Source organism: Maylandia zebra, linkage group LG13, assembly GCF_041146795.1.
Source record: "Maylandia zebra isolate NMK-2024a linkage group LG13, Mzebra_GT3a, whole genome shotgun sequence".
Classification (NCBI taxonomy): Eukaryota; Metazoa; Chordata; class Actinopteri; order Cichliformes; family Cichlidae; genus Maylandia; species Maylandia zebra.
In genome coordinates, this window is record NC_135179.1 from 1,037,547 (window position 1) to 1,058,791 (window position 21,245).

Here is a 21,245-nt window from a genome sequence, read left to right on the forward strand (position 1 = left end):
CTAACCTATTTGCTTTATTTTATTTATAGTTTTTTATTACTGTAATTTAGCACTCATCAGGGAGGAACAGCATCCAGTATTGAGACCAGTCCAGGTCATGCTGGACAGCATTTGTTCCATCAGATACACAGAAGCATCCCAGAACGGATTCCCTGCTCTGCTTCAATAAAAACAAAGCAGTGTGTGTACGTCTGAAGGAAGCTGCATCACGCTGGGCATGAGTCACACATCATTTGCTTTTGAATGGCTTGTTTGGAATATCAAGTTATGCACACTACCATAAAATATTAAAATAAGACTGAGCCTTGAGAATATCCCAAATACAGTCTAAGACTGCAGGGTGTTCAGTTGCACTAACCAGTTAGTCGTCAGTGCTTCCCAGCAGCGTTATGGAAATCATATGGCCTCTGGAGTCTCTAATCCTGGGGTCTGATGCACTTCAATATTACTGTTGACTGACGTCTGTTAGACGCATCTCCAAGCAGAGGGCAGGGATAGCTCAGTAGGTAGTGTTCGTCCCGTGACTCGGGGGTTCGAATCCACTGAGCAAGGTACCGTTCCTACACACTGCTCCCCGGGCGCTGGCTGCCCACTGCTTCACCGAGTGAATGGGTTCAATGCGGAGGACTAATTTCCCTACGGGGAAGAATAAAGTATACATTATTAGAATCTGCAGCAGGTTCATGTCCTGGAGAGGTAGCTGATCACTGGAGTTATAGAAAACGTTAAATAAATCATCTAAACAGTTTAGATGATTTGAAATGAATCTGAGAGTTTCAGAATGGTTTTGGTCCTGGAAGTGTCCGTGTGCCAGTGACGTGGCCCGTGACCTGAAACGAGTTTAACATGAGCAAAATGAAATCAGAATAGAAATGACTGGAAAATGCAAACCAATGTAACGCATTGTTTTCTGAACAGCTGGTTATGGCAGCTAGTGTTAGGCTGGAGACCTTAAAGTGACCCTTTGCCTACATTCTCACATCATATGAGAGTTTAAGTTCAGAGAAGGTTTCACTGACTCTGGCAGAAAAGATGTCCTCCTTCACTGACTCGTGGGCGACCACAAAGAAGTCTGTAAAGAGAAGCAGAAAAAGGTCTTTCGACGAATCCTGTTACGTGGCACCAAAATGAATATTTATCTCCAAATTACTTTGGCTTTCTTCTGTGAACAAACCACCCCGTAGACCAGGGGTCCGTTCTTCGTACCTTGCTTACTACATCCAAGATCAAATCATCGCGCTAACCGTGAGCTCGCTATTCCGGTTCTCCGAACACACCTGTTGTTCACGATTAGTACAGCTGGATGAAGTAATGTGACATCACTGGGTGTCGTAAAAGGGGCTACGCATCGATAGTAGAAACATTGATCGGCAACCCTCTGATTGGTCGGCGAAAATGTCGAAGGAGCGCGCTCGATGTTTTTCGGCAGCAGAGCAAGAACTCTTGATTGAGGGATTTCAGGAGTTTCAGAGTTTAATTAAAACGCAAGGGAACACTGCAAAGGCTGCAAAAGCAAGGAGCGAGGGCTGGCAGGAAGTTGCTGACAAATTAAACTCGTAAGTAATTTAATAATAATAATAATAATAATAATGGATTTGATTTATATAGCGCTTTACAATGCCACTATCCAGTCACTCTCACATTCACACACTGGTGGAGGCAGCTACAGGTGTAGCCACAGCTGCCCTGGGGCAGACTGACAGAAGCCAGGCTGCCATATCGCGCCATCGGCCCCTCTGGCCAACACCAGTAGGTGGTAGGGTAGATTTATTATATTACATTATATTATATTATATTACATTATATTATATTATATTATATTACATTATATCCCCTTTCACATTAGAGCCACAACAGGACCCACTAGAACATGGGAACAAGTAAAAGTGAAATATAAGAATATTCTACAGAATGGTAATATTTATCACTTATATTGCTTTTAGTCTCTTGGAAAGAGACCCTGAAATAATCTGTTTGTTTATAACAGCAACCAAGAAAAGGGCAGAGCACAAAAAGACAGGTGGTGGTCCTGCACCCCCTCGTCAACAAGTTGGTTAAGTAAATAATACCCTCACGGGAAAATCGATATCTCTCAATGAGCACACTGTCGCGCTGAGCTAAAGGATCCTGTCTGTCCCGCAATATACGCTGAATTCTGAGGACTCTCCTTATCAATCTTGCACCATCTGCAATGGGCTGCTCGCGTATACGGACAGGACATGGCTGCGACAGGCTTCCCAAATCCACCTTCGCTTTTATAGCCGTGGTCTCCCATCTTGATTACATGAAGTAATTTACAATTACTACTCTGAAATATGACTTACATCTGTAATAATCACATACATGTAATAGAATGTTAATAGTACATTTCCCTTTTTTAGGAAATGACCTGTATGTATCTGTGTGACATCAATAAAAGGATCAAGTGCTGCATTATCTTTAGTTACATTGATGTTATTTATTTATGGTGAAACAGTGGTAAAATATCACTGTTGCTTTCGTATACATGAAGCGGACATACCTGCGTGGCCGCGATCTAATCCTGTTTACATAAAGTAAACCTGCTCCCGAGCAGGCTCTGTTGCTATGACAGCAAGTCCCGGATGAGCTTCGGAGAACCGAACGATCCAAGATCACGCGAAATCGTCAACAATCAAATCCAGCTAACTCACTTAGCGAGGTACGAAGAACGGGCCCCTGATGAAGCCGTTCTTCTTGCGGATACTTTGATCCTTCTTTGTTGTCACCCATCGTCACAGACATTTGCCTCTCTGCTGTCTCACCTCAGACACCAACAGTAGCTCGTGGCATATGCCTGCAGACGCAGCGTTCAGGCTCTGCTGTGGGATGTCCTTTAAGTGAAAACCACTTTGTTTTTCCTGCCAAACGACTTTCACGCACATCCTGTGTTTGACACGGGATGATGAACATGTGGTTAATTGGACTGTGGGTTAATGGCTGTTTGTCTACAATCCCATATGATCCAGGTATACACTGTAGGTCCCTTCACCATTACTAAACTGTAATTTAGAGCAGAGCTTGACTAACTCTGTAAGCTAAGCCAGGATGTGGAGCTTCAGTTCACGCAAAAGTGGTCATGATGTTGGAATAGGACATGAGTCAGGTTCAACTGCTTTTTAAAAACGCTATAAATTTGTATTTACAAAGGGGAAAAATCCATGGACACAGCCTGAAAAGGATCGTGCAAACACTAAACATGTTAGTCATTTTAGTGCACAAGTTATGTTCTTCCCCTTTAACACCAATGCAGAGAAAAACCACAGCTGCAAACAATGTCTGATAATACGCAGTGACGCACTCACACTGTTGATACCTGCGGGTTTGCAGATGTGTCAGCAGTACCAGGGATATAACGTCTGTAGATTGTGATCAGATTCTGTATTTAGAGTTATCAAACATCAGATCTTAAACTTGTTGCTAGCACTCTTGGTTAAAAGAAGAAACTACTCCGTTTCTCGCTCTGAGTTCCTGTGTAAACCTCCACCGTTGGCCTTTGTTTCGGTAAAATTGGTCATCTGGTATTTTTGAAATTCTACATAATTAATCTCGTATTCCTATTTTCTATTCAAATTACATTTACTCACATCGATTCACTCAACTGGAGTGAGTGAACATGGTGCTAATTGCTAGCTTGTTATTTTATGACGTAACTACCCATTCAGCTACCGTCGCTAGCACAGGATTGTCCACGTGTCTCATGGAAAGGAAAATAAATATTACGTCAATAAGGCAAAGACTCAAAACCTTTTCAAATTTGATGATTCTTAAAATTAGTACTTCATTGGAAGGAAAAAAAGCAAATTTACTCTTGTGGGGTTTGACAAAGCGCTGGTCATCTGCAATACTGCATCTGTTTTTCATTTCTTTTTATAAATGAGAGAAGCTATATAAACCTATAAATTTAACCAACTATAAGAGAACAGACATCCACCGAATAACTGAAGATAAAAATGTTGTAACACTTTTTTAATGGATCCAGTTTAAAGATGTGTAGCTCTAATGTGCAGCCATTGCATTAGAAATAAGCAGTGGCCCTGAGGGTGCACTCACTAATAAAATTAACTTGAAATGAAATGTTTCTTTTACCCAAGTCAACATATTAACAGTTTTCTGCAGCAGTGTTGCCTTTTACTTGTATACATTTTTGTTTTTCATAGAATTTTAATCACTTTTTTAATCATGGGATAATGTAGGTGACACTAGGGGTGGGCGATAGAAACGATATAAATTTGGCCAACGATAGAGATTTTGACTATATCGCTCTATCGCCATAGCGCATGTTGATGATGTCATCAAGCTGCGCCTGTTTTGGTCGAAAGCATCGCAGTGGCTAAAACCATGATCATCTGCAAATTATGGCGGGAGACAGTCATAGCAAAGAGATGAAGCACTGTTGAAATATGGGGAAAGCCAAAAACTGCGCTTCCTCCACTTCTGTAACATTGATTCATTAATGTTGAATTCTCTCGCAGCTGTTCTGTTCCCATGTTGTTGCAGTATATTAATAACTAACCTCGTATTGTGGATGAATAATCTCAGTTGTTCTCCTGACTGAAGTTTGCCCCGTGTATAGCATCCTGCTATGTGATTGCATTTGTCCCTGACCACCAGAATCCCTCACGTTAACTTTTAATGAGTGGAAAAAAAGTTGGCTTCATCCTGCAGCTTCACTGTGCTAATGTTATGCTAACATAGCTGTGTCGCTAGCAATCACGTAGCACAACATTATATACCAGGTAGTCCAACTTCAATAACCCTGCAAACGCCACTGCTGTTTAGTTTCCTGTCTTCATTTATGTTGGAAGTGACAGCAGAGCTGTACGTTTGAATTAGTTTCAGAAATCTCTGTCAGAACATGCTATGAAATGTTTAGGTGTAAACTAGCGATCTAACTTCCTGTTAACTTCTAACTCCGTTAAATTTAATAAATTCTGTTTTCATGGATGTTAAACTTAATTGTTACACCCGATAAAGCAGCAACACTGATGATTTAACTAAAGATGAAAGAATTTAGACCGTTTTTAACTCTGTGTTCGTTTGACTTTGGAACCTGAAGTGGACGGAGTTTTGGACCCAGATTACTTTGTGAAGCTCCTCACTACGGCAGCCGTAATGCAGGAACCAGAATTCATACATAAGGCACACTCTCGATTTTTGAGAAAATTAAAGGATTTAAAGTGTGGAAAATACGTTATACAGAAGAAAAGAATATATCGTGATATATATCGTTACCGCACGTGCTTCGCGATATGAATTTTAGGCCATATCGCCCAGCCCTAGGTGACACTCACAGGGATCATTTTCTGTGTAATTTATATGATCCACGAAACATCCCTTTTTAGATTGGTCAGATACCTCCTACACGCTTTCATGTGAACACACAGGGGAAAGCCTGGGTTACCTGTGCACGTTATACCAGCTATGTGTGACCAAGTATCCCAGTAGTCAAGATTAGGGTAAGTGAATCCAGATAACAGAAAGACACCCTAGGTATAGTAATGTCAGTCTGTAGCACAGGTCCCTGAAAGTCTGTGTGCTGCAAACAGTGAGCAAAAAAAAAAAGAAGTACACACAAAGTAAACTGTGCAAATTTTACACACCGCCAGTCTTTGCTGTTTACGCCCTGATGCCTACTCTTTATTAGAACCACATCTCACTTTCAGAAAAGAAAGTGAAAAGACTGGAAAGTTCAGCCCTTTTCTAAATGTTTTATGTCCTTTTTAATATATGCTTTGAAGGAGGGGTATAAACACTACACCACCAGCTGAATTCTCTACAGTTCAGGAATATGCACACTGAATAATGAAGGAGACACACGTACCACCCAGGGCCAGGTATGTTAGGCCGAGTTTTTACAAGGTGTGTATTTAGCTGCTTTCAGTCTAGACATCGCTGTGGCTTGGGTCAGGTATTGGCATGCCATTCACTTCCATTCATGTGTAGAAAGAAGCACATGACAGAGCACAGGCCTTCTACACAGGCTGCTGAGAAACTGCTTTATCCTTTCACAGCACACATGGGTGGTCAAAAGGGAAAAAAGCTAGGTTCACCTGTGTGGAATTATGACCCTTAGCAATGTATTATGATGTGGTTTATATTTCATCTCTTGAACTTTATCCCGAGCATGCAGATACATGCTCTGCATTCCCAGAGAGGGAGAAACAATGCTCCACTGATCTGGGGTTCAACTTACACTTGATAACTGGGTGACTGGTCCTGCTCTATACTTAACGCTCTATACGACTCGGAGGTGCAAAGCGACGTTATATGCTGATAGTTTTGTCTTTTTTAACCATTAGTCACCTAATTTACTCCAACTTTAGCCAAACTACATTGGCTCCCTGTCAAATACATGAGTTCAGTTTAAGGAAACATTTGAAGTTGGATGAATGATTTACAAACTCTGAATGTGATGTTTAAGGCGAGAGCCTGCGTGTCCTTTGTGTGTTCTCTTTATTGTTACTCATGTATGTAGGAGGTCAGACAGTCGCTGATGGAACAACCACTGCAGTTCAGTTCTGATTGACACTAAATGACCTTCTTCACTCTTTGTTGAGTTCGTTCTGAACTGAATGTTGCAACATAGAAAACTGTACCCTGCTGTATGCACGTGCTGAGCATTTTAACAGTTACACCTCAGGTGGGTCACATGTCTGAATTTAATACAAAAATGGCAACATTGATTGTTTTACATCAAAACAAAAGAACTCTTTATCTTTTCAAGTTTGCTTCCTAATCTGTGATCATGAAAGGGTGAAACGGAACCCACACTACGATCGGTCCAACAAGTAGCCGCAGTCTCTAAACCAGGGCTGCCCAATCCCAGTCCTCGAGATCTACTATCCTGCAGCTTTTAGATGCATCCCTACTCCAACACAGCTGAATCAAATGGTGTGATTACCTCTTCAGCATGCCATCAAGTTTGGCAAAGGCCTGATAACAAGCCATTCGGTTGATTCAGGTGTGTCAGAAGAAGGATGCATCTAAAAGCTGCAGGACGGTAGCTCTCGAGGACTGGGATTGGGCACCCCTGCTCTAAACCTTAAAGAAATCTGGAAAAACAATGAAAAGACTCAAAAATTATAAAACCAGCGAAGCAACGGCCATGGATGTGACATGAACTCAAGTTAGCAGGAGAAAGCTGTAGTATCAGGAGTATTTTTCTGCAGCTATATACATAGTTCAGGGAGTCATCGGCAAGTCCCATGACTGAATTGTTTTCATTTAGCTATGGAAATGCATATTAGCACATCCAGCTTTGGTGCTAGGAGTCCAGTCACATCAACAGACAAACTTTTTTACAGTAATCAGGTGACATCAGAATTTCTGACATTAAGCAAACATTGCCCTGTTTGATTTTTCCAACAAGAAATCCACAGTCACTGCAAGACCTGAGGTGTATACGTAATAAGTATATATAATCATGTGACATCCAGGAAGTGCAGCGTCATACACTGACAAATACCACTTGGAGTTAAGCCTGTGCTTTATGGTGAGCTGAGCTCTCAACTTTAATAAGATAATAATGACTATTAGGTCAATTGTTTGAAACACTGCAGATGATATACTGACTGACCAGCTGATGGTGGAGCGCTCGGTGTCATCATCAAGTTCTTTTTGATGAAGACAGATAATTAAATTCAAGAGAGGACTTTTTAGCAAGCGTAAAGGAAAGGCAGCGTTTCTCTGGTTTGTGCCATCGTTTCTGTTTCCCACACCTGCAAAGATACAAAACTGAAGCTCAACCTGAAAGAGTTTCATTACAGCAGAGGAAGCGGATCAGTCGGGGAAACCGCCATTTTTAGGGTTTTTAAAATGATTATTATTATTTCCTGATAATGTCATAACACAAGGCTGGGCAATACGGCACATGTAATGTGCATGATCTCTCACACACACACACACACACACACACACACACACACACACACACACACACCGTGGCTGTGGAACAGGCACGTGTAGAAATATGTGCTTTAACATCAGGATGTATCTTATTAACTAAATGTCCAATACTGTGAATTCCACATTTAAGCGAAGGATTCAGGTTGTTCTGGGTTATGCTGGTCTTTGTAGAACTGTAACACATTCATGTGAATGCTTTGTTTTTCTTTATAAACCTTCATCAAAGAGCTTCACTACTGTGGGAAACTTTCATTTACACGCCTGCATCTTATCACAATAAAAGAATTCAATAAATATTTGTTGGACTTTGTTTTACTTGACGACTTATTTGGTCAGTAAATAGTTAGTCATTTTTCATTTATTTAGTCAGAGCATTGTAACTGTGTGCCCTGATGTCAGCCACGATGTGTTGGTGTCTAATCAGGGAGCTGAGTAGGAAGAGAAAAGGACAGAGTGGGAAGTCGTGAGGTTGAGTCATTTTGGCTGTGCATCTTTTTCCCCTCGACATTGTTGTCTAAACAGAATGTTTTATTTGTTTTGGTCAACCCAGCTTTTATTTTGGAAATGTTTTTGACCATGACCTGACATTGAGAAAAACCCACCATCAGAGCATTTTATGATTATCGTTATTACTAAATACAGTTCTTTAAAAAACGGTTTAAATCTGAGCGAAAACTGCCAGGATGACTCCTGATATTTAAGCAAGTCTCCATCCTGATCCGCCGGCGTTTGAGTGGAAATGTGTAACGTACATATTTCATTACTTGACTCTTGTTGTCCTGAGAGCTCCATGGATGTCTTATGACTTTAAACTGAAACACTATGTAGCTCTGCATGTTTAGTTTTTTGTACACGTGTAAGTTATCTGCTGTAACCCAAGAAAGACCAGCTCAGGACTGTATTTGGCCTGAGTGCAGTGCGGTGCTGAAAAGCCGTCTTTGTGCTGCTCTGTGAGCTGTTGGAGGTCAGAGTCGTCCTCTAACAATATCCAGATTGTTTCAGAGGAGTTTTGCACTGTTATCAGGTGACTTTACCTTTTGTCTTATGTTTAGGAAACCTACATGTAAACTCAGACTTTGCACTTTTTTACTTATAATGTAGTTGCAGCCTGTTCTTACTCTTTCAAATGACCTTTTACCCAGTACAGCCCGGCACGGCCCAGCGCGGCACAGCTGTCACCGTTTCTAATCATTTCTCTTGACTGTGGCCGTCTCTGTGGAGTAGGAAGTAGATCAAATGAGTAATGGTGACCACATCAACATTCACTGTATTAAAGCCTCTTCCTTTTTTCGGAAACAGACAGAAGCAGCTCTGAGCCTGTGGAGGACACAGACACCACCAGCTTTGTGGCAGAATTTGTGAGCAACCTCATTATTCTCTTCTCCAGCCGTGTGTTTAACACTCTCATTGTCTTGACTTGTCTCCTATGTAGTTTGTTTTGTGCTGATTTCTCATTGTTCTTCCTTAGAGTCTTACAGTAATCTGCTAAGAAATGTACCATAACTGAACACAGTGTGCTGTGATTGCTAGCGCCCGAGGGCTCATCAAAGAACAAGTTGCAGCAGGCTGTCTTTGCACACCAGAGTAATTTTCTTCCTGAGTTACAGTCTTTATCTCATGAAGAAAGAGAGTAGGAAGCTTCCAAAGTAGACAACCTTTTTCTTGCTCAGGTTTCTGTCTTCAGTTCTGTTTGCTTTTCATATCGTCATGTCTGTGTTTGTCTGTCCCACAGTCCTTGGAGGCCAATTATCCCGTGCAAGTAACAGATCCCCATGGTGAGTGAGGGCTTTGGCCTGCTGTATAAAGGATTTATGGATATTTATTCTGTCATCAAAATAGTTACAAACTGGATTGGATTTTATGTAAAAGTCAGTTTTAAGAAATGGAAAATTTAACCAATTTATCTTAAATTGCATTTTAATTTTTCAGAAAAATGTGAAGTAAAGATTTTATTTGAGATGTTTTGGTTTTTTCGAGAACTTGGATCTAATGTTTTACATAATGCGTGATAACGGAGAAATTTGGGTGTTAGTCAGGCAGTACAAATGCATGGCTTTGGCCATCTAATACATCAATTAATGCTGTTGCTGTTGGGTTTGTAAGAAACACTTTCACCTACTCTAGTAAAGCTCTGAACGACCTTGGTGTGTCTGTCCGCCTGCTTTAAGCATTACATCACCGTCTGCTTGTTAACAAAGTCAAAGTTTGGGTTAAATGCAGAAACAAGGGACCTTGTCACCTGCAGACAGAAGCAAGATCTTTTCAAACGAGGGAGCTCCATTGATTCACTATGTTAGAATTTTTTTGTCCTAACAGATTTTTACCAACAATTCTGACATCAGTCTGGTAGGACGTCTCAAACGTTCAGTTTATACAAGCTACGAAGATAAACGTACAGTCAAAAGGCCGGTATCAGAATGATGGGCAGCACCACAGTATCAGTCGACGTGGTGGTGCCAGTGGAACCAGACCAGTAGGAACCCGTGTTTAGTGGTGATGCGAGTACTGGTAGGAGTTGCAGGATGAGCTCTGATGTGTTCCAGTACCAGTGGATATGACCTAACTGCAAAAGCAGCTTAAGAAACGGGATATTGTTCAGTGTCAAAGTCAGTCGACTGATGTCCACCCAGCAGAAGCTGCTGTTTGGCTACACTCGCCACTCGAGTCAGAAGACAAACAAGCAAAAGCTGAAGGCAGCTGCAGCAAAAGTCTGCTAGAGCTGAAATTTTCACATTCTTACAGCAACCAACTCAAAGTACCTCTGATCTGAGATGATGTACTGATGGCGTTTTGGATGCAGCTGTGTCTGTGATGCTGAGTAAATGACGACGTGGTGGCCTTCCTTTCTGGCTGGTGGTTTGCACCTGGCCACAGTCGGAGCTTTTGCACCTTTTCTTCTGTTACTGTGAAAGATGTTTGATCGTGTTGTTCACTGAAAACTGCATTTGTATTGTACACATGTATATGTATTCATTCTGACTGTAACGCACTCATGTAGTGATGTGTTTCCAGCAGACGCTGTGACGCTGCACCTCAGCTCGATGCCCTCGAGATACCTGAGTCCCTCCTCAGAAGACAGAATAAGACAGGTCAGCATTACTAGCTCTGATGCACGTGACACACTTTTAGTGCCAGGGTTCAACAGATGTGGTACGGAGGCTAGCCACAACAATGGTAACAATTCATTATGGTCCACATGCATTTAACACATGTACGTTTCACGTGGCACGACAACACTGAACACAAAATGATTCAACGTGTCTGTTTCACCTGGTAACAGCAGGGTGAACCATGGGCTGTTTACATTAGGATACTATACTACATCAGGGGTGTCAAACATAAGGCTCGGGGGCCAGAACTGGCCCACTGGATGTTTAAACTGTATATAATAAAAACCTCCCAACAGCCACTCGCAGTGCACGAATGTCTTTAAATTCTAGATTATTTCTTACAGTTTAACATTTATTGTGCTTACCACAGCAGCATTTCTTTATCATGTTGAAAAACAGATGTACTGTTGAAACTAGAGATGGACCGATCCGATATTACGTATCGGTATCGGTCCGATACTGACCTAAATTACTGGATCGGATATCGGAGAAAAATAAAAAATGTAATCCGATCCATTAAATATCACGAAAGCACCTCACAAACTTGCAACACACCGTAGCTCACCTCAGAACGTTAGCACGTCGGAGCAGTATGCATCACGTGATAGAGCGGCTGTGGCATGCGGGACCTGTCGGTGGTCTGGATAGCATGTGGAGCTTCGCTAGCAACCCGGCATTTCATCTCCGACAAAGTTATCCCGAGAGAAGTAAAGCAAGTGTGTAAGTCCATCTCTGAATGTTTGTAAAGCATTCCTGCGTTAAGCTTAACAAGCGACTGCCTCTCCTGCTGCTACTTCAATCATGAAACTGCTTAACGATCAGCTGATCGGCTTTTCTGTGGCGAGTCCGTCTCTCTAGTTTGCTTTTGGCCCACTTTGCACCAGAAAGAGGAAACCAGCGGCTGAACAGCAGCAGCACGTTTAAGCTTGATCAGCTGTTGTTAGAATGTATTTAATATTACTTTCTACTCGAGGATCTTTTTCTACGTAGCTGACGGCTGGTAACTGTACAGGGGCGGATCTAGCAAAGTTTAGCCAGGGGGGCCGATAGGGCATTAACAGGGAAAAGGGGGCACAAAGACATACTTTTCTTTCTTATTCTCATTTAAAATGTCTAGCTTTTAATAAATAATTATCTTACACCCAAAGTTTTAATTTGATGTAAAATGAATAGAAGTCAATTACTGTACATAGTGACTATTAAGTCTAATATATATACCCTAGTAAGCTATAGTACTTTTTCCTTTGGGAAGGTACCATCTGTGCAGTCTGCAATTTTGTTGAAGAAAGATGTTGAATCTATTTAATATTTCTTGAAAAATAATTGATTTCTGTGCATTTTTTTTTCACACTGCATCAAATTAAGGTTGATTACGTCGATTAAGCATCATGAGGTGGAGCGTGAGGGGTGGTTCCCCATTTTTTATTTATTTATTTTTGTTGTTGCTGGGAGTTGGAACCCTATTAGTTAGGTTGCTTAATATTTATGCTAAGTACTAGAGATGGCACGATACCACTTTTTTATGTCCGATACCGATACCGATATCATAAATTTGGATATCTGCCGATACCGATATGAATCCGATATAGTGTTTTTAATCAACAAAACTGTTTTTTAAATATCTTGCTGCATTTTGTATAAGTTCATACTCAAGTTTAAAACAACAACTACACTAAAGCTATTCTGTTATAGCTTTAGGGGGGGTGGCTGTAGCTCAGGTGGCAGAGCAGGTCAACCACTAATCAGAAGGTCGGTGGTTCGATCCCAGGCTGCATCCTGGCTGCATGCCAAATATCCTTGGGCAAGATACTAACCCCGTGTTTGCCTACTGGTGGTGGTCAGAGGGCCCGGTGGCGCCTGTGTCCGGCAGCCTCGCCTCTGTCAGTGCGCCCCAGGGCAGCTGTGGCTACAATGTAGCTTGCTATCGCCAGTGTGTGAATGTGTGTGTGAATGGGTGAATGACTGAATGTAGTGTAAAGCGCTTTGGGGTCCTTAGGGACTAGAAAAGCGCTATACAAATGCAGGCCATTTACCATTTACCTGTATGCAAAAAAAAATATTTCATAGTTCAGCAATACTGATCAATCTAATAAACTTAGACCTACACCATCCTCCCTATTCTGGTATTTTAAAGAGTACTTAGCGTAAATATTAAGCAACCTAACTAATAGGGTTCCAACTCCCAGCAACAACAAAAATAAATAAATAAAAAATAGGGAACCACCCCTCACACTCCACCTCATGATGCTTAATCGACGTAATCAACCTTAATTTGATGCAGTGTGAAAAAAAATGCACAGAAATCAATAATTTTTCAAGAAATATTAAATAGATTCAACATCTTTCTTCAACAAAATTGCAGACTGCACAGATGGTACCTTCCCAAAGCAAAAAGCACTATAGCTTACTAGGGTATATATATTAGACTTAATAGTTACTATATACAGTAATGGACTTCTATACATTTTGCATCAAATTAAAACTTTGGCTGTCAGATAATTATTTATTAAAAGCTCGACATTTGAAATGAGAATAAGAAAGAAAAATATGTCTTTGTGCCCCCTTTTCCCTGTTCATGCCCTATCGGCCCCCCTGGCTAAACTTTGCTAGATCCGCCCCTGCACAGTTACCAGCGTCAGCTACGTAGAAAAAGATCCTGGTGTAGAAAGTAATAATAAATAAATTCTAACAACAGCTGATCAAGCTTAAACGTGCTGCTGTTGTTCAGCCGCTGGTTTCCTCTTTCTGGTGCAACGTGGGCCAAAAGCAAACTAGAGACACGGACTAGCGACAGAAAAGCCGATCAGCTGATCGTTAAGCAGTTTCATGATTGAAGTAGCAGCAAGAAGAGGCAGTCGCTCCATATATCGCTTGTTAAGCTTAACGCAGGAATGCTTTACAAACATTCAGAGATGGACTTACACACTTGCTTTACTTCTCTCGGGATAACTTTGTCGGAGATGAAATGCCGGGTTGCTAGCGAAGCTCCACATGCTATCCAGACCACCGACAGGTCCCGCATGCCACAGCCGCTCTATCACGTGATGCATACTGCTCCGACGTGCTAACGTTCTGAGGTGAGTTACGGCGTGTTGCAAGTTTGTGAGGTGCTTTCGTGATATTTAATGGATCAGATTACATTTTTTATTTTTCTCCGATATCCGATCCAGTAATTTAGGTCAGTATCGGACCGATACCGATACGTAATATCGGATCGGTCCATCTCTACTAAGTACTCTTTAAAATACCAGAATAGGGAGGATGGTGTAGGTTTAAGTTTATTAGATTGATCAGTATTGCTGAACTATGAAATTTTTTTTTTTTTTTTGCATACAGGTATAACAGAATAGCTTTAGTGTAGTTGTTGTTTTAAACTTGAGTATGAACTTATACAAAATGCAGCAAGATATTTAAAAAACAGTTTTGTTGATTAAAAAACACTATATCGGATTCATATCGGTATCGGCAGATATCCAAATTTATGATATCGGTATCGGTATCGGACATAAAAAAGTGGTATCGTGCCATCTCTAGTTGAAACGGTGCTTCTTTGTCTCATATACAGATGTGTGTGTGAGCCGTTGTTTCTCTGGTCCACACTAGATCAAATCAAGCTGTATGTGGCCTGTAATATAAAATCAGTTTGTGAGCAGTAATTGAATTGCTCATGTTTCTAGTGCAGCGCTCACTAACTACAGGGAGTGCAGAATTATTAGGCAAGTTGTATTTTTGAGGAATAATTTTATTATTGAACAACAACCATGTTCTCAATGAACCCAAAAAACTCATTAATATCAAAGCTGAATGTTTTTGGAAGTAGTTTTTAGTTTGTTTTTAGTTTTAGCTATTTTAGGGGGATATCTGTGTGTGCAGGTGACTATTACTGTGCATAATTATTAGGCAACTTAACAAAAAACAAATATATACCCATTTCAATTACTTATTTTTACCAGTGACACCAATATAACATCTCCACATTCACAAATATACATTTCTGACATTCAAAAACAAAACAAAAACAAATCAGCGACCAATATAGCCACCTTTCTTTGCAAGGACACTCAAAAGCCTGCCATCCATGGATTCTGTCAGTGTTTTGATCTGTTCACCATCAACATTGCGTGCAGCAGCAACCACAGCCTCCCAGACACTGTTCAGAGAGGTGTACTGTTTTCCCTCCTTGTAAATCTCACATTTGATGATGGACCACAGGTTCTCAATGGGGTTCAGATCAGGTGAACAAGGAGGCCATGTCATTAGTTTTTCTTCTTTTATACCCTTTCTTGCCAGCCACGCTGTGGAGTACTTGGACGCGTGTGATGGAGCATTGTCCTGCATGAAAATCATGTTTTTCTTGAAGAAGGTGTCTTCCAGAAACTGGCAGTAGGACTGGGAGTTGAGCTTGACTCCATCCTCAACCCGAAAAGGCCCCACAAGCTCATCTTTGATGATACCAGCCCAAACCAGTACTCCACCTCCACCTTGCTGGCGTCTGAGTGGGACTGGAGCTCTCTGCCCTTTACCAATCCAGCCACGGGCCCATCCATCTGGCCCATCAAGACTCACTCTCATTTCATCAGTCCATAAAACCTTAGAAAAACCAGTCTTGAGATATTTCTTGGCCCAGTCTTGACGTTTCAGCTTGTGTGTCTTGTTCAGTGGTGGTCGTCTTTCAGCCTTTCTTACCTTGGCCATGTCTCTGAGTATTGCACACCTTGTGCTTTTGGGCACTCCAGTGATGTTGCAGCTCTGAAATATGGCCAAACTGGTGGCAAGTGGCATCTTGGCAGCTGCACGCTTGACTTTTCTCAGTTCATGGGCAGTTATTTGGCGCCTTGGTTTTTCCACACGCTTCTTGCGACCCTGTTGACTATTTTGAATGAAACGCTTGATTGGTCGATGATCACGCTTCAGAAGCTTTGCAATTTTGAGACTGCTGCATCCCTCTGCAAGATATCTCACTATTTTTGACTTTTCTGAGCCTGTCAAGTCCTTCTTTTGACCCATTTTGCCAAAGGAAAGGACGTTGCCTAATAATTATGCACACCTGATATAGGGTGTTGATGTCATTAGACCACACCCCTTCTCATTACAGAGATGCACATCACCTAATATGCTTAATTGGTAGTAGGCTTTCGAGCCTATACAGCTTGGAGTAAGGCAACATGCATGAAGAGGATGATGTGGACAAAATACTCAGTTGCCTAATAATTCTGCACTCACTGTATGAAAACCACAGCTGTTTTATTCCCTACATGCCTTTCACAGGTAACAAGTCCATAGGAACAGAGTAAAGCATGACGTGCACTGTACTGTTAGACACTCTTTATTAAAAACTGATGCTTTGCTTCTTACAGAAAGTGATTGGTTATCCTGATTTGGCACAACTGTGTGGCCCGTGCAGTTAATAACAAAACGTTTCCTATGGCCACATATCAGCACAAAAACAGATTATAACAGGGAGGACACACCGTCAGCTGTGGTGTCCTTCCAGTCTACAAACCTGGATCTCTCCCTTTGTTCCCTGTTGTGCTTGAAGAGAACACAGTGGCAGCGTGGCAATGCACTGGTTAGCACCAATGGGTGGGGATCCTCTGAAAATACGACTGCCAACAACCAAACATTATTCACCAGATCTAAAGACACAGAGCATAGTCTGTGAGAACCTTTTATTTTAAGCTGTGATTATACAGGATGTGGTTTGGTCTCACTGAAGGTGCAGCTGTGAACTTTGCTAATAACAGAGACCGAGCACAGTAGGAAGAGCGCTCACATGACTCCATTTCAGGGCGCTCTCGGAAACAGTGCTGCTGCTGTCGGTAGCGAGCTTAAAGGGGACAGAAGATTTGACCCATTCCAGTCTATTCCAGTCTCTCCACTGGTGAAATATTCACACCCCTCCAGCACAGCGTCTCAACTCTCTGCTCGACCTTGATGTACTGTGCAACATGGCTTCTGTTGAGACATGTTTTATTAGCACCAGCCAGGAAAAAGCATCACATCTAAACCTCTGATCTACATTTGCAGCCGAGTGAAACCTGAACCTGCTCTAACCGAACTGCAGCGACTACTGAAGGCAGTAAATTTACCACAGCATCAAACAAATGGCTTTTTCTCAGCGTACAAGCATTGTGAAGCGTTACAGCCATGACGATTGTAGGGAATGTAAACGTTTCACATTGTTAACGATTTAAATTGTTTCCATGGTTGCCTCAGTCCCAGGAATGGTCATAATCCTTTCTCTTATGACACCGGGACATGGTGAGGATTAATGGTCCATATTGTCTTCATCCACAGCATGCTAGTATCCACAATCCAGTTGAGGAATATACCTGCTAAATATGTACATAGAGTTAGAGTTGCTAGCTATAGTGCTGCAATCTACAACGTCGCTCCACACGGGGCACTTTACCAAACTGCACATCACGGCCATCAGAACTTGTGTTTGGTACATGCACTGCAGTATTTTTAACACCAAAAAGATCAAATGAAATCTATTAAGCTGTAATTCTGTCTTTCTTACTCACTCCACTAATGCAGTAATTAGAGTTTGCAAGTATGGGCATATACTGCTTTCTCATTTTCATGGCTTTGACAGCACATGTATAGACTTCCTGCAGTTCAGGATGCAGTAGCACTGAGGCCAACACAAAAGTGGATGTGAGGCATCAGCAGGAGAAATGTAAAAACTCTGCCTCATGCCCGTGTGTAGCAAATGTTTTGTCTTTTACTGCAGCGGCTCTGAAGCAAAGTACAGCAGCTTGAATGAGCTTTATAATTTTTAAGTATAAAGGGTTGCTTTAATAACTGTCCTCCGTAAAATATATCCTCACTACTTTGCTGCGTATGTTTTCCACGACTCATGAAAAGGTCATTGATGATATTTGGTTGCGACCGACCACTCCAAACAACACTCAAAAACAATGTCTCCACCTTGAGTTAATGGTAGTATTTGCTAAAAAGGTGTATATTCCTTTACAAATATTACACACCAGCACCTGCAAAATGACACAGAATGGAAGTACTGGGTGTACGGGCTGCCCTGCTGAGACACCCAGCAAATCCCATCATGCACAGACATATTTGGATTTAGCAGAATAGTGAATGTAAAGTTGTTCTTTGCAGCGCTCATTTTCACATACCCTCAGCAATGTTTGTAGTCCGGGGGGAAAATGACCAGTCCACAGTAGCATGTGCCTACCATTCATTCTTTGCTTCTCTGTGTGCAGCCAGTGGAAGATGTGGAAGAATGCACTTGCCCCACTTCTTCTTCACCAGGTAGGTCAGTTACTCGTGCTGAACCCTTTAAATGAAAATATCAGAAGGAACTGAAACACCGCTTATCAGACTAACAGCAGTTTTACTCTTTGATTTAAATTTGACAGTAATAATCATATGATGGTTACACTTTGGGAGAGGAGTTCGAACACACCACAATCTTCACGATGGGCACTGTGTTGTACTCAACACAACTAGAAGAATACGTGACTAAATTATTAAAGAGGACCTGTTCTGCTGCTTTCAGCTTCATGCTCATTTCTTTCACTCTGCTTGAGCTTTGCATCATTGAGTTCAGAAAGCTTGGGATGACACAGCGGTGCAGTGTTTAGCCCCGTTCACTCACAGCAGGAAGGTTCTGGATTTGAGTCCTTTCATTGTGGACTCGCGTACACCAGTGGGTGCTCTCTGGTTATTCCAGCTTCCTCCCATAGTCCAAAGACATTTAAGTGTGAATGGTTGCACTCCTGCCTTTCACCAATGAAAACTGGAATAGTCCAGAGCCCCTTTGCAACACGCTTCGCTCTCCTTTTGTGACACTTTTATTCTGATGGGCTGTAAACAACAAAGGCTTCTCGTGCTTTGAGCAGAGCTGTTGACTAAACTGTTGAACATAGCGGGTTTGTTTTTTTTACTCTACATAACATGCTTCATTCACCCATTCATACAAGCACTTTGTTCCATGCTTAAAAGCTTTCTAACAGTGGGGTTGGTATCTTGGATATCTGGCGTGCAGACTGGAGCAGACCAACCTTCCAATGAGAAGGTGACCTGCTCTACCTCCTGAGCTACAGCCACCCAGACTAAAGCAGTTTGATAAGCTTTTTGCCTCAAAGGGATTTCTTGGATGTGTTGAAACCTTTTCCATGTTAAATGTGCGTTTGTTTTTCATCGTAACAGAAAACACTGACAAGCTAAATAGTTGTTAGCAAATTGTCGTTAGCAGATAGCAGATAGTTATTTGGTAATGTGCTTGAGCTAACTCAATCTTTTCTTGTCCATCTCTGAGTTCAGACTATCCCAAAGAACTACAGTTTTTAACGAACCCCTGCGAGAAGTGCTTCTGCCCGGCACCCCCTCCCAAAATCAGCGACCTCATGAACGACAAAGATCTGCTGGACTTGCTGCGGCTCAAATTGGATCCAAACCACTGCACCATCAAAAACTGGAAAAACTTTGCGAGTCGTTGGGGGATGAGCTATGACGAACTGACCCTGCTGGAGCATCGGACCCAGGGTTCCTTGTCCCACAGCCCCACCCAGGAGTTCCTGTTACGCTACAACCAGAAGACGGTCACTGAGCTCACTGAACTTTGCCGCATCTATCAGCGCATTGATGTGCTGCGACTGCTGCAGAGCTGGATAGAGAAGGATTGGCCGTCGCGCTGGCAACACACACAATCAATTTGACTCTTAATCTTTCAGGGTTGTACTTGATTTCCTAATTTTCATAAGCTTTGATACATGCTACCAGTTTTTTGTATCTTTAGTAAATGAGCTTGTGAAATGGATAAAACAATGCTGTCGAACCTGTCTGTAGAGAATATTGCACAGTACTGACCTCACGCTGTTCTGGATATAGTGAATACAATGCAAAGTCACAGATCTGATCGGTGCATGCAGATCACCAGTATATTTCTTTCTTGTGACCTGACGTTGGCACACCTGCCGCAGATTCTGAGTCTTCGGAGCAGTGTTAAAGATTGACATTAACTAAATCAGATGGAGTTGGATTATTCAAATTCAAGCAACGATGTTGATGTCAATGCTGCAAAATTTCATTTTCTTACTTTCTGTGTTTCAAAGGCTGTTTAGAGATTTTCATAATACCTGGGCAGAGGCAGAAAGATGTCACTGTGCAGTGCAACTCAACAAGAACAGAAGTTAAAGGACAAAACACTGGAGTTGGACACTGAAATAGCTTCACCGTAATGGGACAGTTTAGACATAGTGATTCCACTGACTTGTTCATTAACACAGCGGTCCCCAACCTTTTTTGCTCCACGGACGGTTTAATGTCAGACAATGTTTTTACGACTTTGAGGTGTGGCGGATAAATACAACAAAATTCAATGATCCGACCGAGACACAAACGCTGGTGTTTTGTAAATATAATAATAAACGCAAATTCACTGTGTAACTGTGTAACTTTATTAGCAGCGTCCTCCTGAAATACACCAACAACATTGACAGTAACGTCCTCCTTAATCCCCTCTGGTTGCTATGGACACGCGTAAATATTTCTTTCAAAAGAAGACGCAGAACTACAACACGGGAAAGACCCAGGGAAACAGAGTTCACGATAACAACCCTGAAAAACACAAATTTCACACCCGAGCCTCAACTCTCACGGCCCGGTACCGGGCCGTGGACCGCTGCGGTAGAAGAGATTAATTTCACACTTAGTTCTGAGACAGTGTATCCATACATCTGATGGTTTCCTGAGTTCTTAAGGGAAATGTTTCCCACCCCATTACAAAAGTACTCATTCCTGTCAACCTTCACTGTCTCCGTTTTTCTGTTCGGCTAAATATGAAAAAGGGAAATCCTGATTTCAGAAACACTAGCATGGCTCTAGGTGCAAAGAATACCCCCACCCCCCAAATAGGATTTTCTATTGGTGTGGGTTACTATTTGGGGGTTTTGGGGGGGGGGGGGGGGAACATGAGCCCATGTTAACAGGATCCCCTTCATAACTTTTTGAATACTAAACATTAGCATAAAGCTGAAAGTAGAGCCATGTTATAAACATTAGTTTATTGGAGTCAAACACCTTTTGTAAAATTACCCAAAGAAAATAACCTGTAAACTAAAAAGCATGCAAAGTATTTTTAAGAGCTTTTGTTTTATCAGTATGAAATAAACATGTAAAAAAAAAAAAAACTTGTCAATGTTTTTGTTGTTTTCAAATATTGAATTGCAATATCAGAAC

The 21,245-nt window shown here is 41.7% G+C and overlaps 1 protein-coding gene across 2 annotated transcripts in view; it reads left to right on the top strand.

The window, feature by feature from the left end:
• Positions 1-21,196, top strand: part of edaradd (EDAR-associated death domain) — a 22,456-nt gene extending 1,260 nt beyond the window's left edge. The window contains exons 2-6 of one of the 2 annotated variants that reach the window (XM_023154248.3): positions 9,226-9,284; positions 9,659-9,701; positions 10,939-11,015; positions 18,266-18,314; positions 19,329-21,196. In XM_023154248.3, coding sequence (XP_023010016.1) covers positions 9,226-9,284; positions 9,659-9,701; positions 10,939-11,015; positions 18,266-18,314; positions 19,329-19,723 — 623 coding nt within the window. In that variant the 3' untranslated portion in view covers positions 19,724-21,196. The remainder of the gene's footprint in view (positions 1-9,225; positions 9,285-9,658; positions 9,702-10,938; positions 11,016-18,265; positions 18,315-19,328) is intronic. The other variant, XM_004573815.4, reaches the window with a different exon arrangement.
• The last annotated feature ends 49 nt before the right edge of the window (positions 21,197-21,245 follow it).